At 37.4% G+C, this 19,944-nt stretch overlaps 1 protein-coding gene across 1 annotated transcript in view; it reads left to right on the top strand.

Annotated features, from left to right (window-relative positions):
- LOC140172614 (hyalin-like) overlaps window positions 1-19,944 on the top strand; it is a 76,795-nt gene that overhangs the window by 41,724 nt on the left and 15,127 nt on the right. Inside the window, exons 11-16 of the mRNA XM_072195751.1 lie at window positions 9,123-9,374; window positions 11,747-11,998; window positions 12,675-12,923; window positions 14,990-15,241; window positions 16,172-16,420; window positions 18,549-18,800. Of these exons, the coding sequence (XP_072051852.1) occupies window positions 9,123-9,374; window positions 11,747-11,998; window positions 12,675-12,923; window positions 14,990-15,241; window positions 16,172-16,420; window positions 18,549-18,800 (1,506 nt within the window). The remainder of the gene's footprint in view (window positions 1-9,122; window positions 9,375-11,746; window positions 11,999-12,674; window positions 12,924-14,989; window positions 15,242-16,171; window positions 16,421-18,548; window positions 18,801-19,944) is intronic.

Genomic DNA, 19,944 nt, shown 5'->3' on the forward strand with positions numbered 1-19,944 from the left:
CTTTGATTCGGGTTTAAGGAGAGCAGTCACGTGTTTATAAACAGCTATTAGCTGAAGTGAACATTGAAGATTCACGTATACTCACATCGAATATTAAGATCAGTGTTTATGCATTGATATTATTTATGAACTATGAAGATAATTATGGAAATCTACACGATGTGTCTCGACTCTTTATTGTCTAAGTAATTGGATAATGACACCTCATTGACTCCTCTCCAAGCCTAAACCTCGAACCAAATTATCACACTGTGCAATTGGACTAACCAATGCAAGAAACATCATATACAGGGTGTCCCAAAAACAAGAGGCCCCTCATTGTGCCCTCTTTTCTCCTATTTCTGAAAGATTGATTAAATATATTTTGGTATGTAAAGAAACCTTTAATCGTTAGCTTTTATAAACCAAAACAATTATTTCAATCGGCTCACAACTTTTGAAGATATGCCCTTTTGAATAAAAGTATCCGTTTTCACTCTGTCCACGGATAGCAAACAGAGTGGTTGTGATGGCTCATGCTATGGAGTGGCCTGCACGACCACCAGACCTCACACCACTTGATTTTTTCCTTTGTGGCAAAATCCATATCCAATTCATCAGTGGCATTGTCTTTTTAAAGACATTTCTTGTTTGTCATTATTCAATTAATAAAGACTAATTTACAAACAGTAAATATCTTATGGAGCAAGTTAGCATGCAATAAGTTTTTGTGACAAAATTAAGAATATGAAACCGAACATTTGCCGAATGTTAATCATGTTAATAGAAATGTTTTACTTTTTAGAGCAAATGGATATTACAATGTCAGTTCAGTGACCAACTGAAGTCAGGTTTATCCCCGTAGAGTCGGCAGTCCTTTACAACTTAGGCCTATTTTAAAAGAACACAACTCTTGGACCAATTATTAATATAAAAACATGTTTCTCGTCCAGGTTTAAAAAAAAACAGAAAAAGAAAACAGGATAAGGTTTTTTAAATTTTTTTAAAAACTTTGTATCGCAAAATATATAGGTGCAAATACCCATAGGTCCTATTAGACCCTGTATTTAGCGTATAAAAATACCTGAAAAAGCTTCTTAAATTCTATTCTTCTGGTAGATATAACTCTTGGTATACCCTCTAATGATCACAGAACCTTCAAGAAATGTTTTCAAAATTTAAAAAAAAATAGAAATTAATAAAGTTATGACTCAATTTAAAAATAATACAAAATAATTAATTAATAGAAAATATCTCAGCTTCCTCGACATCTTTTTTCAAAATTTTAATAAATAGAAATAATATTAAAGAGTTTCATTTGTAGGATTGTTTCAAACGATTAATGATTTTTTGGTAGGCAAATCCAGTAAAATAGTACTCACTTTCTGAGCTTTTCGATGACCGGTTATGTCATCTTGATCACAGATGTCCAGGCTCACTGCACTTCCCGCCGTGGGACTTGGTAGTCTCATTCCCACAGGTTCTTGATTGGTTTAGCAGCGAGTCGTAGACGTGATCTAGAGAATACATCCCAATGTCTCGATTCATGGTTTTGTCGCCCCTCCTCCTGATCCACATGGCTTCTCGGATTTTTCTAGTGAACTGATTCGAGTCTTTGTCTATGATTTTAGCCCCCTCCCAGTTGATAACGTGGTTTTCTTGTGCGATATGGTCTGTTATGGCGGAAAAAGGACCCCACGTTAATATACAAACGCAAGCTTGTCAGTATTCTACAAAGACTCAAGAATGAAAATAAAATCGATGAAAATCAATACCGCCTACTATATCCTACAGCAGAGAACACACCCGGTTGTATTGTACCACGAAAATACACAAACAGGGTGACCCAATCAGACCCATTGTTGACTGTATTGGCAGTGTAGGATACCAAACTTCAAAAGCTCTAGCGGAGATTCTTGCACCAATTGTAGGACAGACAGAACACCACGTTACCAACTCAAAATCGTTGGCTGAGGAGATCAGTGGGATATACATTGACGATGGAGACATTTTTAATTCTCATGATGTTGTATCATTATTTACAAACACCCCCATAGACCAAGCCATAGCAGTTATCAAAACTAAGCTCATCAAAGACACCTCATTACCCACACGCACAAAACTCACCGCAGAAGACATTATGGAACTGCTTGAGTTCATTTTGACTACAACATATTTTTCTTTCCGTGGAAATATTTATCGTCAGCGTTTCGGTGCAGCAATGGGCAGTCCTGTGAGTGCAATTGTCGCCAATCTCTACATGGAATGGTTGGAAGAACAAGCCATAACTTGGACTGCAAGCCAAAGCTATGGCGCCGTTATGTGGACGATATATTGGAAATCATCAAGAAAAACTCAACTGAAAAGCTAACCGACCACCTCAACTCGGTAGACCCATCAGGAAACATAAAATTCACATACTGAAGAAGAAGTAGAAGGAAAGATACCCTTTTAGATACACTCATTGTCAGGAAACAAGATGGCTCTACAAAACTACTGGTTTATCGCAAAAAAACGCACACAGACCAATACTTAAACTTCGCTTCCCAACATCCATTACATCAGAAACTGGGCGTAATCCGGACACTTCTAGATCGAATGCAAAATGTAGTAACTGAAGAGGAAGATAAGAAAGAGGAAGAAGAAAGAATTAAGAAAGCGTTAACAAACTGTGGTTATCCCAGATGGTCATTTGACAAAGTAAAACATCAAATGTCAAACAAATCAAAGAAGGAAACCAAAGAAAAGAAAAGGACAATGACCCGTCGAAAGGTATGGTTGTACTACCATACATAGAAGGTCTCTCAGAAAAACTGCAACGCATCTTCTGAAACACCGTGATTGCCACCGCTATGAGGCCCCACAACACGCTACGGAACTTACTTGTCCACCCAAAAGACAAAATTGAATCCAACAAAACTTGTGAAGTTGTTTATAGTGTAGACTGCAAGGGATGTGACAAAACTTATATCGGTGAAACAGGAAGAGCAGTCGGAACCAGATTAAAAGAACATCAGAAAGACGCCGAGAAAGTAAAGAGCAGAACTTACACCAGAGCAAAAAGAAAAAAGAATCCCTTACAGAACAAAACAAATCCGCCATAACAGACCATATCGCACAAGAAAACCACGTTATCAACTGGGAGGGGCTAAAATCATAGACAAAGACTCGAATCAGTTCACTAGAAAAATCCGAGAAGCCATGTGGATCAGGAGGAGGCGACAAAACCATGAATCGAGACATTGGGATGTATTCTCTAGATCACGCTCTACGACTCGCTGCTAAACCAATCAAGAACCTGTGGGAATGAGACTACCAAGTCCCACGGCGGGAAGTGCAGTGAGCCTGGACATCTGTGATCAAGATGACATAACCGGTCATCGAAAGCTCAGAAAGTGAGTACTATTTTACTGGATTTGCCTACCAAAAAATCATTAATAGAAATAATGTTATAACTGAATTTTATAAATAAAAATTAATTTGAAGCGGCCTCCAAAAAGGAAGCGGACGGGGACCAGTAACAGTTTTATTTTTTTATTCGGCCTTATCATATCAACTAATGCTATTACAATAACAAACGGTGTGAGTCATATCAAAGTTTGGTCATATTGGATTTTTTTTTTTTAAAGAGGATTTTAATGTTTCATCGAAAAAATAGGTGCAAAAGGACTTTTTATTGTTTAGGTATTTAAAAAATTAAATTAATTTGCAGCGCCTCAAAGAAGAAGCAGTTTTTGTATTCTTCTGGTAGGTATTTTTTTTTAATAATAAATAAATTTGAAGCGGTCTCTAAAAAGGAAGCGGGAGGGGATGAGAAACATGTTTTATTTTTTACTCGGCCTTATCATATTTCCCGATGCTATTATATACACAAACCATTAACATTCATGCACCCTTTCCCAGCGCAAACATTATAAACTTTATCAAGTGCTAATTGTGTTTACTTTTAGAGCCAGCACTAGTCTCTTACAAAGCCGCCGCTTCCTATTACAAACATGTTTGTTCTGGATAGCCACACACAGTCTGGCCAGAGACTAAGCCATCACAAGGAATGATTGCCTAAACGATAAGCTCTCTCAAACAGGCGTCCAAAATAGCCTAAACCCTTCCAATTTCGATTTGTGAAGCTGTGTTTTGAAAACAAATAATGATGCGTAAAAAGCCACTCGTGTCATGACTGATGTGCATCTCTTTTTTGGCGTTTTTCGCATTAAATTAGGGTCCCGTTTAAATTCAAAAATAAACTGGTGTCTAGATGTAATCACAGTTAACACACCAGGAAAATTATAGAATATAAAACAACCTAGTTACGCCTGTTCAGTGCGAACAAGATGCACCTGGTCGGATCACAAAGATGTGATTTCCTCACGGATCACACCAACAAAGCAAATTCACCCCTATATAACTTGTATGTTGATTATTCCCCTATAACTAGTCAGGGACTGTCTTTTGGAATTTGCAGGAGAGCATTAATAAGCTCTTCTGGAGCCTTCTAGGAGAGCTGTTTAGAGCATTTACAATAGAACTCAGAGAATGATCAACTAAGGAAAGCTAAAAATCACTCTCCTATATCAGATTCAAGGAGAGCAGCATGTGATTGCTCTCGCTCTCCTCAAAAGGAAGTCCCTGACTAGTTTGATTGGTCATTAGTGTGTACCATAAATTTCTTGAGTGCCTTCATCTTGCACTATAAAAGTTCTTACACAGGAAAGGTACTGATTTTGAAATCAATATTTTAAGTTTAAACTTTATTCTGTTGCATGTGTCCAATTCAAAGAAAATAATTACCGAACTGAAATGAACTGCACTTTGGAATGCATTTTTCAAACAAATCATGCGAACTGCACATTACTTTTTTCTCCAAGTCATTCCGAGTGTGATTTCTTCTGTGAACAAAATTATGATGATCACTTTTTCTGATTTTTTCTCCCGAGTCAATATTTCTGCTTTTATTAATTTTTAGTTTGATTGTGACTTTTGAACCAAAGTTTACAGGCTTTTGCAGGTTTTTCATTAGAGGTTTGAGATTTTTGATTGTGAATGGCATCTGTGCATTTTGTTAATTGGTGATGACTTTGGTGGTAACAGGTTAATGTTTTATTTCAGATTCATAGCTGTAGTCATTTGAAAAGAGCCCCCTCCCTCCCTTGTTTTTAGCTCATTGCGTAAACGCAATGCACTATAGGCATAGTCCAGATTTCTGTATGTTTTTTTCTTTCTCTTGCTACATCGTTTGAGCAATGGATCTGGTAATTTGAGGCGGCGATCTTTGCATGATGGTTCATGATTTTTACTTATTTAGCTAAAAAATTCGGACGGAAAGTATCATTTTTGAGCATTTTCTTCTAAAAGTTTTACCTAATTTCATGGAATAGTCTCCTATGTAGACTGTTTGTGGTGCTTTTCATATTACAAACACTGTACAAACTCCTTGATCATGCGAATTTGTAAAAGAGATTGTTGAACTTTACTGTTTTATTGCGTTTATTTTGTCTGCTTTTCAGTGTTGCTTTTAGCACCAATTGGGCTTGTCCTGTCTATAGGCCCTTACTTCTGTGCATGAGCCATGAGCAAATAGTGTCTCAAATTCTCCCAAATCTGAACTAATTGGGCTACCAAATTGTTGGTTGGCAACCCTGTCTATGAACAAACATCTCACTCATTTACACTTTATATCACACATCTTGACCCAATTAGTTATGTAAACATTTAATCAAGGTGAAATGTCCTTTTGACTGGCACTGGCCTAGTATATCAGTATATGGGACCATGACAACCCCTCTCTGACATTACAAAACAGACAAACAGAAAGTCTGAACAGGGAAGTGCTGGGGGTAAACACTAGGCTAGTGGCCTTTCCCTGTTCTGAAGATTGAAGGGAGCACTTGTTTGAAATATGAAGTCAGGAAAATTAGATGTGTGTGCAAAATTTTATTTATTTATTTATTTCATTTACCATGAAAGCGTTGTAGTTTTTAAGTTTCAAGTTTTTATTTGGAAATTGCTTTTACATCAGTGGCACTCATCTATCCGATGGTGCATCCAAGACATTAAATATACAAACAAAACTGTATTAAACAAAATAAAATCAAAGGATACTCCCGGTGTTGTCACTTAACATTCAAAGGCGTAACGCATGATCGTTCCCTAAGTCAAAAGTACCCCCCCCTATTTTGCGCGGTTTCAAGAACATTTTCGTCATTTTTTACCCCTATTTTACACGAAAACGGGTACAAATTAGCCTTAAAAAATACCCCTATTTTTTGCATTTCAAGTACACTTTTACAAAAGTACCCCTTTTTTAACATTTCAAGAACACACACAAAAACACTTGTTCTGATTCATTGCCTTTTCTGAGGAGAACTCTGTTGTCCTTTTAATATATAAATGAGGAAAATAACAGAAAAATATATACAAATACACCCAATAGGATGCATCATGTGTTTTTTATGATACAGTTTATATTAACAATGTAAGCTTTCCTCCCGTTTTTTTTTTTAAACTGACTGACAAAAATTACGAACTCTGGCATTTGCCACGAATCACTCAAACCACTATTATCAGCCCCATCATTTATTTTCAAGAAAAACCTCTAGCTTGCCGGTCACCAAATAGTTAACGATTTGCGGTTTTCGCCCTGCTGACTACAACTTCAGAAGGTTCAGAAAGAACAATTCCTTTATGATCAGGTGCCATTTCGAAGAGTTTGTGGCCCGGTTTGTGGGTACCCAGTTTGTCAAGGCTCCGGAGGCCGGGCGTGTCATTAATAAAGCTGATGAAAAAAGTCCCATGGAATCAGCGGCCAAACTGGGTAAGTCCCCAGTGACGTAATCGGTGTAAACAAACCATGAAACAAATAAAACCGAGTCGTGTTGCTGAATATTTAGGCCGGGATATTAGGAAGGCAAAAAAGTTTCACAAAAATGAAATCCGGGAGTAAATTGAGCGAGAAATGGTAAGATTTCTTGGGATTTCAACATTATCATGATTCACAAAAATATACCCTATTTTTTAATTTCGAGTACACCGTCGTCAAAAACAACCCTATTTTTAAACTATGTTCGCGAACATTTTATGTTCGCGAACATAGTTTTAAAATAACCCCTTTTTTCGCGAAATTGGGAACGATCATGAGTACACATAGTCAATGTTAAGTGACAACACCGGGAGGATACTCGACAAGCAAAAGGTACAAATAAATAAATGCCTTGAATAAATATCTTGAGAACCGCAAGTATATTTTCAAAATGCTGATTTGTGCTTGATCACAGCACTATGGTGATTTTGAGGTTTGAGAATACTGAAATGTGTTTTTTCAAAGTTGGTAGCCCTGTATACATAGTTATACATGGCTATACATAGCTTTATATGGTTATATATGGCTATGACATGGTTACATATGGCTATACATAGCTATGCATGGCTATACATGGCCATACATAGCTACCCATGGCTATACATAGCTATGCATGGCTATACATAGCTATGCATGGCTATACATAGCTATGCATGGCTATACATAGCTATGCATGGCTATACATAGCTATGCATGGCTATACTCGACAAGCAAAAGGTACAAATAAATAAATGCCTTGAATAAATAAATATCTTGAGAACCGCAAGTATATTTTCAAAATGCTGATTTGTGCTTGATCACAGCACTATGGTGATTTTGAGGTTTGAGAATACTGAAATGTGTTTTTTCAAAGTTGGTAGCCCTGTATACATAGTTATACATGGCTATACATGGCTATACATGGCTACATATGGCTATACATAGCTATGCATGGCTATACATGGCCATACATAGATATCCATGGCTATACATAGCTATACATAGCTATGCATGCTATACATAGCTATGCATGGCTATACATAGCTATGCATGGCTATACATAGCTATGCATGGCTATACATAGCTATGCATGGCTATACATAGCTATACATGGCTATACATAGCTATGCATGGCTATACATAACTATGCATGGCTATACTATGCATGGCTATACTATGCATGACTATACATAGCTATGCATGGCTATACATAACTATGCATGGCTATACATAGCTATGCATGGCTATACATATCTATGCATGGCTATACATAGCTATGCATGGTATTCCTGACCATAACCCATAACAAATGAGCTACAGCACCAGTGGTGCTCTTGTTCTATCTATTTTCATTCTGGGGAAGATGTGTTGATGCAGGACTTGCCTCTCATCACTGTGGCCTATATATTTGATTCCCCGCAGTGTCGTTAGTGAGCATAGTTCACAGGTTCCCCTCCTTCGACTACTCTGGTTTTTCCTGCTTTTTCCTGCATTCTAATACACAAATTGGAATAATTCTGGTATACCCTGGGCACAAGTATAACCCTAGCCCTAATCCTACTCCTAACCCTAACCATAACCCCAAGCCTAACACTAACCCTAAAAAATAGGGTGCGCAGGGTAAACCAGAATTGTATTGAAAACACAGGGAGCGCAGGGTAAACCAGAATTGTACCACAAATGTATCACATATTCCTCTCCTATTCATCTGTTTCATCTTGTTGTGTTACATTATCGACATTATATTGTGCTTCACAACAGTGTCTTGAGATCTACTTTGTGGATATAAATTATATATGTGGGTGTGTGTGTGGGTGTGTATATGTGGGGGGGGGGGAGGTAGCACAAATACAAGAAGGTCCTGAAAGGTGTGATAGGGTTTCTGTCAGACTCAAAGGGTGAAGCCATATTAACAAGGAAGCTCCACCAGATCAGTTCTTCTGGGATGAACCAAACCTGCCTGGTTATTTCTGAATGTGACACATGCTAATTGATGCAATAACATTAAAACATCAATTAGCACCTGTCAAATTCAGAGATAACCTTGTCACTGATTAATTTGATAACCAGGCAGGTTTGGTTCACCCCAGAAAAACTCCTCTGGTGGGACTACCTCTTTAAGAATTTTGTAATTGGATTTTTCCCACCCCTGAAGTTCATTGACATCCATACTAAAATATATTTGTCAGCATATTAAATATAAGATTATCATGTTTTGTTGTTTGTAGAAAATGTTCTTTTTCAGATCCAAAAACTATTTTGGTATCACTCAGAAATATATTAATTAAAAATTTTTTTTTATTGACAGTTGACACTATCCCACCTGACGTCTACTGTCCAGAAGATGTGACCATCCGGTTAGGTTCCCAATCACCAGGAACTCCTGTGTTTTGGCCAGAAGCAACGGCAACCGACAACTCAGGGATGGCAACACTGGTATCGCGGGATTGGCAGCCGGGAGATTTCTTCACCAATCCAAGTGAAAATACAGTGACGTATGAATTTACAGATCAGGCTGGAAACAGAGGCAGATGCTCATTCGCTATTAGTATTCAGTTAGGTAAGATGTATTTATAATAAGAAATCAGACACATTTCTACTTTGTGGGGGAGGGTCACTTTTAGGCAAATATTTGAAGTCTCCCCTCCCCCCAATAAAAATATGAGGGAAGGGCTCATTCCAATCTTGCCCCCCCCCCCATCAAAAGAAAAACTTTAAATCATAATTTCTTAGGCTTGCATTGTTTATTTTCCCCCTCCCCTGTAACATTATTCACAGAGGAGTCTGTTCCCAAGAGTGTTGGATACACTGTCCTTGACCTTCATTCCTAATAGTCCAGTAACAGCCATATACTACCTGAATATTTAGAGTCAATAATATAAAAATGCCATGTAAGAATAAATTATAGATTATTGTTGTTGTTTGTCAGTTTGTTTGAACTTTTGTACTTGATACCACCCATTGGATGACCAACGATGCAAGAAATTAATTGTCAGTAGGTGACAATAATCTCCTACTATAAACTATAGCATATTCTAGTCTATGAAGTGTGTCGTCTTAATTGAGTTTTTCTATAGGCAGTATTTTGCTGTATTATGGGTCAATGGTTGGTATATATTGCTTGCTTCCTGAAGAAAATATTTTCAAGGTTTTTCTTTTGTCTGCATGCATGTTGACAGTTATTTTAATAATTTAGCACAAATTGTCTAAGGCAGAAAATGCATCCCCTATTGTCATTTATGACATAATCTGATTTATAGAGGCCAGAGGAGGCATTTTTGCAAATTGAATTACTACAATTATTACCTTGTTATCATTGGTTATACAGTAAGCCTAAGAATTAAGGTACCAGTTATAAATTCACCCTTGTATATCCTAAACAAAGACAGATATATCATAATTGGAAACAGCAGCCAATAGCTGCATCTTTTAGCTCAAATTTAAGACCTCATTCGTTGAAATTGTTCAAGAAATAAAGACATGATGATCCAAAAAGCCAAGGAAGATGCCAATTGAAAAGTTGCAGTTTGCTCCATTGCATGCCCCGTTGATTTGTACACAAAGCGCTCACGAACAAAAAAACTATCACCGTGCTTCCATTGATTAGCACATTAAAACTAGCGGTGTGCTTTAATTGGTTTTTAGGTTTTAGGTCACTGTTCCTTTAATTTTCAACCAATTTCAACAAATAAGGTCTTAAATCAGAGCTAAAGAGGACAGGTATTGACTGCTTGCTTTAATTGTGACATATTTGTCTTTATTTAGGATATACAGGGGTGAACACAACTGGTACCTAAATGTTTTGGCTTACTATAGTTACACAAACATTAGCCTATAAAATACTGAAAACACCAAAGGTCTAGCATACTTACTTCAAAGTTATGAAGTTTTGTCTATTTTCTTATGTATTTCATTGTGTTTTACTCCATATTTTACCGTTATCTCAATTTCAAATTTGCTGCCTTTGCCCTCATGGACCAGATCATGTCATATTTACTTTTGTACTGGGCCATATAAGACTACTGCCCTATTTGAATTTGTAACCTGTGATATTTGAGAATTTTCTTCAATGATCATTGGAAGTGTACAGATAGCTTACATTTGTTGTAGGTTGTAAGCTATCTCACCTATAATTTATCAAAATTGGGTTGTATTTCAAAAGTTTACCCTTCGTCAAACACTTTTTTCATCTTTTATGACTACCTAGATGATGTTGGCCTTTATAGGAAATGTATGTTTCAAGCAACCATGTTGTTTCATAGCTGAGAAAATTGCATTTGAATAGCTGCCATTTTACATAGTACTGATACTGGAATGTATTAGAGGTGTGGAGTCTTAAAACAAGTGTAAAGATGCAGCATGTTTCTTTCCATGAGAGAAAGAAACAAATTTTTGTTTCAAAAACACCTACCCAGAACACCTCCCACAAAATAAGCATAGAGTCGCAAGTTGGTAGGCTCGAGACCCCTTGGCTGCTCAGCTGGAGTTCCTTACTTGATGCACATACAAGACAGTACTATATATTTGTGAATGGGGCATTCTGAAGCCAGTAGTATATATTTATATATCCACGTCAATGGGGCTCAACATGCACAAAAGGTCATTCAGAAAGGACTTGTACAGGTGTGTGTCAAACAGAGAACATTATAACTCAGCAACCAGCAGGTCTAACTACCAACTTTATGCTCATTTTGTGGGAGCTGGACACATTTATGTTCTCTGCATTTTTGTGACCAGGTATATGACACTTTTCAAGTTTAAATCTAATCACTTTCTTCTTTAATTTTGGGATGTTCAAATTTTCATATTATTCGGCATGCCTTTTCTATGTTTATTTCTTATTTGTAGCTTTTTTCATAAAAGTTGATTGTCATATTCCAATGTATTATTCTCAATATCTGTTTCAAACTTTTTATTTTTGTTTACTCACAGTTGATAGTCAACCCCCTATTACGATGAATTGTCCCATGGACCTCAATTCCGTTGTTCCCGTCGGCACGGCAGGTGCACCGGTGTCATGGCAGGAACCCACAGCAACTGATGAATCTGGAAACGCCATGATAGCCAGCGCATCTCATAACCCTGGGAGTTTCTTCCCTGTCGGCATGACCAGGGTAAACTACAGATTCACCGACACAGTGGGAAATGTGGCAACTTGCAGCTTTAATGTTGTTGTCACAGAAGGTAATATCAACTGGTAATTGGCCATTCCAGTTGAAATCCATACACACCTGACATGACTTTATCTTCTACACAGGGAGTGTAAATTTCAAATGGGGTTACCTGAATGGGTGACTCCACTTGAATCTTGAGGTTAAATTTAAAAACAAAATAGATTCTGTCAAAGCTTTAGACCTTGATCTTGACCTTGTTTGTGACCTGACCCCCTGGAAACAAGGGGGCGTCACAATATCTTCTTGTTTGACATCATCTACACCTGTGAAGTCATATACGGTGTATCAACATCACTAACAACAACAAATCTTCAGAGCAATGACATCTGATTTTTAGATAAAATAATATTTGAAACCCATGTGGAGAGAGTTAGGGAGAGTTCTTAGTGGCAAGGTAGGCATAGGCAAGTGGCAGATGCAGGTAGTACTTTCAAAATGTTTTCCAAAAATCTGGAAAATTGCAAATTTGTCATTTTTTTTGTGCAAAATTTGTGAAGATCACCAGCATTTTGAAAAGAAATATTTTGAAAGTTCAAAAAATCAATATATTTTTGGATCTTTTTTTTTCATAAAAAATTGAAATGTTTCAAAAAGTTTTTAAATTTCAGCCATACATCCCCACCCAATTCAAATGTAATCCAATATTTGAGTGGTAATATAACTGTTACATCTATCATTTCTTGCAGTGGATACCATACCACCAACAGTCAGTTGTCCAAGAGACATAAGACGTACCACAACCCTTGGTTCATCAGCCCTCGCCATCTTCTGGTCAGAACCAACGACTTCGGATAATTCCGGCAATGTTTTATTGGTTGACCAGTCTCATTATCCAGGAAATCCGTTCCAGATGGGAGAAACCACAGTGACATATAGATACAGCGACATGGCAGGAAACGTTGCAGAATGTTCATTTATTATCACCGTTTCAGCAGGTAAAGACAAATATTTCCAAATCCAATGTTGTCAGAATAACAATAGAATACCTTGCACACACATAAACCTAACCCTAATAGGGATGTTGCTTTTTTGATCCTTCGATGTCGGCTCTTCCTATCATTGTGAAGCAGAATTCACCAAGCATTGATTGTTTACCCACTAATATGGAATCTGAAGCCCTAATGGTTGTAATGTATTTAACAGTTGCAACAATCATACTAAGGCACCAGAACTATTTTTAAAAATCTTGGATCAAACATTGATGCTGCTTCAATGCTTGTTATTAATAAACTATCAACTAATTACTCGGAATTAATGGAAAATTTGTAGCGGTGAATATCATTACATGCAAAGATATGTAATGACAATTAACAACAATCAGTTAATTGATTTCATAAATAGTAAGGATCGCCAAACATCAATGGTCGATCAAAAGATCAAACTAATTTGGTTCATGCCTAAGCATTTGCAATGATCATCATACTAATAATATTATAAGCAGGTGAAACAATCATCATATAGTAAGCAATAAAAGTGGTTTTCCAAGTAAAGTGTAAATCACCTACTATGCGTGCCGACGTAGCAACCTTGTCTTCTAATCATAGTAAGCAGTTGCAACAATGGGCTATTCCATTTAAAATCCACACTACACCTGTTGAAGATTTTGAAATATCTACCACAGGGGAGTATGAATTTCAAATGGAATGAGCACGATAGCAGCTCCATTTGAAACTCACCCTCCCTCTGTGGAAGATTCACGTTGAATCTTTCTCAGAGGGTGTATGAAATTCAAATGGAGCTGCTTAATGTGCTTATTCCATTTGAAATTCATACTCCCCCTGTGGTAGATATTTCCAAAATCTTCCACAGGGGTAGTATGGATTTTGAATGGAATAGCCAATCATCAAAGCATACCTCTTTAAAGCCATATTATAACATTTCTTTAAATATAGATTAGTATTTATTTTCCATAAAATGTTAGCTTTTACTGTCAGATATGTCCCCTTTTAATTTTGAGCCAAACAAGTGAGGTAAAGCAAAGAAAACTAGAATTTACTACTAGCGCCAATGCATGTTACTCCGGCGGTTGTAATACAGTACGATCCTCTGACGTGTGTGTGTCCCGCACGACGCGTGTAATGTAGGGGTGTGTTATGAACAACACATACGCTGTTCTACTAATATTTCTATCGTAATAATAAAACGACGGTTCCGGCGGTTTATTCAAAATCACGGATTTTGACAAAACTACTGCAGCTAAAGTCTTGATATTTGCAGAGAATCTTTGTTTACTAAAGTACATTACAATTGTGTAAAAACCTGAATTTAAAATTATTTTGAGGGCATTCTATTCAGCAAATGTTATAATATGGCTTTAAACCATTACACAAAACCATCAAATTGTTTACTTATGAGAGCTTTTGACACAAAGATTTGGTGTCTTTTTAAGTTATGGTTTTAAAGTTAATGATCTTGATGGTTATGATGACATCATGATCTTGGTCAGTGTTTACTCAGAGGCTGTAAGTCGCTATTTTGGCCTAGTGAAAATTATATTTGGCACAGAAAAAATTGTAATGTTGTATTACAATTAGTTAATTTGTGGAATTACTGAGCCAAAATTGAGCTCATTTTGGGCTGAAATGCTTCATTTGGCACACTCAATTTCCAGAGGGAGTAAACACTGGTCTTGGTGATGTCATGTGTGTTTCATCATTATGTGTTGTACACTTTCACAAGTACATATGTTTGACAAAGCGCTATATGCACCAGAAACAAATGTGTGCGATCTTTGGATCGAACGTTGATGCTGCTTCGATGCTTGTTATTAATAAATTATCAACTAATTAATCAGAATTAACGTTAAATTCATATTGGTCAATATCCCTACAGGCACAAATTACTATTTTATCCCAATTGACAATAGTAAATTAATTGATTTCATAACTAATAAGGATTGACCAAGCATCGGTGGTCGATCGAAAGATCAAACTAATTTGTTTCTATTGCCATATAAATCAATATCATTTTCTTGTTTTTTTTCCGAATAATTTCCATGCAGTTGACACAGAACCACCTGTAGTGACATGCCCAGGCGACATCACCACAACAACAGCACTAGGAAGTCAGGGTACCACTGTCACCTGGCCAGAACCTACAGCAACAGATGATTCTGGTCAAGTGACCCAGCTATCAAGGTCTCTGCCATCTGGTTCTTTCTTTGCTGTTGGCGTTCCTACCACAGTGGTCTATGTTTATCAGGATTCATCACAGAACACTGGCATCTGTTCTTTCAGTGTCATTGTTAATCCAGGTAGGAAGGCAATATGGATTTTTGAGAGAAGGAATGCAAGTTTGGGTTCCATAAATGAAGGGAGGAAGAGAGCTGTTTTACCTTCATTTTGTAGTTGAGCAAAATTCTGGGGAGTCACTCCCACACAAAAGTGCTACCCACCCGCGTACACACACCTCTGAAAAGGACCCTAAACGGCATATTTTTTATAAGCAAAATCCACCCCTAAATAGTATAAAACTCTTAAAAAATTACTTGAAGGAAAATGAGTATTAATCAATATTTGATTTAGGATTTAGTGATTTAGTACCCCTTTTCTGTTAAGACGTCGACGCAGGTGTGTGCGCAGGTGGGTAGCACTTTTGTGTGAGATTGACCCCCCCGAGCAAAATTATGTCGTTATTATGAAATCCTTTCTCCTACCTCACTATAGTGGCGTAAACAGGTAGGATCAAGGAGCGTCATGTTCCCAATATTGTAGAAGCTCTCTCCCCCCTGCCAACTTCACTGTAGTAGTGTAAGCATGTCAGAATCATACTCCGAAGTATGAGACATGTTACATCTTTAAAAAATTTTCATTCAGTCAAAATCATTGCATATGGAGTGAAATCTATAGTTTCTTTATCGGAATCTGTGTTGTATAAGCTTCCATCTTATTGGGAGGGGATCTTAATAGGGTGGAAATTGAAGCTTTCTGACCCCCAACTTCGCTGTAGTGGTGTAAACAGGGGGCAAGGAGCCTCATATCCCCCTCCCAATAAGATGGAAGCTTATACAACACAGATTCCGATAAAGAAACTATAGATTTCACTCCATATGCAATGATTTTGACTCCTGTTAACCCTGAATGAAATTTTTTAAAGATGTAACATGTCTCATACTTCGGAGTATGATTCTGAAACCACTGAAATACTGATTCAAATTATCCATTTTTGTTATAATAAATTTTAGTGGATCTAGCACAACCAATGTGTTCACAAAGGCAAGATGTGGATCAAACTGTGGATATTGGAAGCTTTGGAACAATGGTCTACTTTGTCGAACCGCAAGCAAGCGACAACTCTGGTATCGCCACCCTTCGGTCAAGAACTCACTCTCCTGGAGCGTTTTTCAGAGTCGGCCAAACTGAAGTTTGCTACAGATTTGGGGATCCAGAGAATAATATGGTAGATTGCTGTTTCACAGTGTCAGTAACTGAAGGTAAGAAAAGTACATGAACGGAAGAAGTTAGACCCAATCCACACTGGTATTTTGTCCTCATTGTGTTGTAATTTCCCAAATATGACACGATTATGATAAATGAATGATGAGCGCATTCAGTACCTTGTCATCATTTACATGTTGCAATCACTTCTGGTTATAGCCATGGGCGGAGCTACGTCATGCCGGTGAAAATAATCAAATCCCGGTGAAAACAATATGTGACACGATCAAGGGAAATGAGTCGGATGTCGCTAATATTGATTTTGAGATATTGACAAAGAAAGTGCTAAAATTCTTTTGTTTTATATTGTTTTCAGCGATTGATAAATGAACGTAACTTCGCAATGAAAAATTGTATCAACATGGGGTTTTCAGTTTCTGAAAGCTCTAAATGTCCTCTTTAGAAACATGTGTAAAACTCATTTTCGACTGGGGTCGACATGTGACTCATTCCCCTTGATCATGTTACATATGCGCAAATCAATTATAAAGGCCACTGCACATTGTGCCTACTGCAAGCATCGCGTGTGTGACGCCTACGTTGAGTGCGTGCATGGAATGTTTTTGTTTTGACTCACTTGTTGCTAGGGAATTTAGCTCAATTTGTTGCTAAGCACCCAGATGTCCGCGTCCGCCTATACACACACCACAGTAATTACGAAGTCCATTGAGTAAATATGATACAAAGGCAAAATGCATACACATAGTTAATTTTCATCGGCAATTACAATACGATCATGATACGAACTGGCCCAGTGATGGAAATTTTCATCACTCGCGAACGATGACATGATTGTAGTATATATGCTAACGACATTGAGCGAAAACATAATACTAATGTCATAATATGATTAAGACACAAACGTAATCAACTGGAAAAAACACACTTGTGTGTCTCCTTTGCCCCCATGGAACAGATTGTGTGGCATACAAAAAAATGTAATTATCAAGCACAAATTTTAAATGGAATAGCCCATTAGGCAAAAAAAAAATTGTTTTTTTGTCCATAGAGGCTTATGAAACAGTTGGGTCGGTAGGTCGGATTTTTTTTTTTTTTTTTTTTTAGATTTGCACTTGAAACTGACAATTTGAAGACTGGTAAATAAGTTAAAACACACAGCACTTTACTGGTTTAACTCTTGAGATGGTTCTGCATGTTATACTGTTCATTTTCTTTAAATTTATACTGTTTTATAAGATGTCCCATCGATGCCAAAAATAAAAAATTTAAAAAAAATTTTTAAAAAAAGACACGGTCGGGACCATGGTACACGGTCGGTCGGACGTGGACAAACAAACATTTTTTTTTTGGCCTTAGAGGGAACAACTGGCTCAAAATGGGCTGTTCCATGTGCAATTCATACACCCCCTATGAAAGACTTGCCCTTAATCTCCCACATAGGAGTGCATATTTTAAATGGAATAATCCTGTCAGGCAACCCCACACAGTGTCATCGCCCCGATATCTTCATGGCAGGAATCGCCATGGTAGGTTGAATCCACAGCCACGCATGGCCATTGTGTTCCGACCTGTTTAATAGTTTTGAGATGCATAATGGGCTGAGGGACATCCGACTAAGGCTATTGACAATAGCCCGGTGACTGACCTCGCTGTGTGTGAGTGAGCATGATATGCGCCATGAGGTCCAGACGAGGTCATCCGCTTTTAGACTGCCTCCACGAGTGTCCTACACTGCGCTATAGTTCGGCACATATAAAATCATAATTTTTGTCAGTTTTTGAGTTCAAGACGCACGGTTCTTTCTCAAGACGCAAGCTAACGACTATCATATCCGTTCAACACATATATTTAAGTGCAAGGAACAAATATAGCTTCTTTAGAATAAATAAATTACGGGAGATATTCATCATTTTCTACCCCGGTATCCAAAGATTTATCATCTGAATATCAAATCGTGCATAGCACATTCATGTGTATCGATCCCGGTATTGATTTTAGTATCTCTGCTGTACCAAGTAATTATTAGCCAGGCGATGTCGGTGTGCCCCATTTGAAATACACACTCCCTGTGTGGAAGATTCAGGCTATGTCTTCCATATGGGGTGTGTGGATTTCAACTGACACAGCCCATTTAATATCACCTTGTCTTTTTCTGTTGTGTAGTGGATAACACACCTCCCCAGATCCTGTTCTGTCCATCAGATTTCACTCTGGCATCTGAGGTGGGTACATTGGGAGCCACTGCCACATGGCCTACACCTCAGGCCATCGACAATGCGGGACCGGTCACTACGCAGTCAGCATCTCACAATTCAGGAGATTTCTTTCAGTTGGGCAACACTCAAGTGAATTATATTTTTGCTGATCAAACTGGCAAAACTGTGCAGTGTACCTTTACTGTTATAGTCCGGCAAGGTATGTATAAAGTTATAGTGGAAATTTCAATTGATTGAAAACAGCCTGACATAGCGTGACGATTTTTGATTGATTTGACTGTAGTTGAATCATTTTCTTACGATCCGTGACCATTCATAGCATACCTTTGTTTCTCTGTGGATTTGACTAGATGGACATATTCTAAGAAAAAATAGCTCCTATGTCCCTCCCAAAAATGGCGGGAAAATCTATTTATAGCCCATTTTTCAAAATGGCCACCGGTGACATTTTGAAAAACATGAATATCTATATACCATGTTCTGGATAGGCTATAATGACAAATAATATGCCGTTTTCCACTATCTTTGGCATGCCAAACCTTTTAAGATAAAATTCAAAGTGTTGAGAGGTCATCTTGACCCCTAAATCCAAGATGGCCACCAGTTCCATATTGAAAAACATGAAAATCGATATATCATGAAGTGGATAGGCTATAATAAGAAACAATGTGTCGTTTTCAACTATATTTGGCATGCAAAACCATTTAAGATCATATTCAAAGAGTTTGGGGTCGATTGACCCCTAAACCCAAGATACGCCAGCGCCATATTGACAAAAAACATTAAAACCTATATACCATGAAGTGGATAGGCTATACTGACAAACAATGTGTCGCTTTTCCACTATTTTTGGCATGCCAAATCTTTTTGTCATATTCAAAGTGTTTGGGGGTCATCTTGAACCTTAAATCCAAGATGGCAGCCAGCGCTATATTAAAAAACATGAAAATCGATATATCATGAAGTGGATAGGCTATAATAACAAACAATGTGTCAAACACTTTCAATTTTATCTTAAAAGGTTGGGTATGCCATAAGATAGTGGAAAACGGCATATTATTTGTCATTATAGCCTATCCAGAACATGGTATATAGATATTCATGTTTTTCAAAATGTCACTGGCGGCCATTTTGAAAAATGAGCTATAAATATTTTTGGGAGGGACATAGGAGCTATTTTTTCTTAGAATATGTCCATCTAGTCAAATCCACAGAGAAACAAAGGTATGCTATGAATGGTCACGGATCGTAAGAAAATGATTCAACTACTGATTCATAGATTGATTCATGGATTGTTTCATTGATTTTTTAATTGATATAGTAAACATAAAATTTCCAACCAT

Source organism: Amphiura filiformis, chromosome 16 (assembly GCF_039555335.1).
Source record: "Amphiura filiformis chromosome 16, Afil_fr2py, whole genome shotgun sequence".
Lineage (NCBI taxonomy): Eukaryota > Metazoa > Echinodermata > Ophiuroidea > Amphilepidida > Amphiuridae > Amphiura > Amphiura filiformis.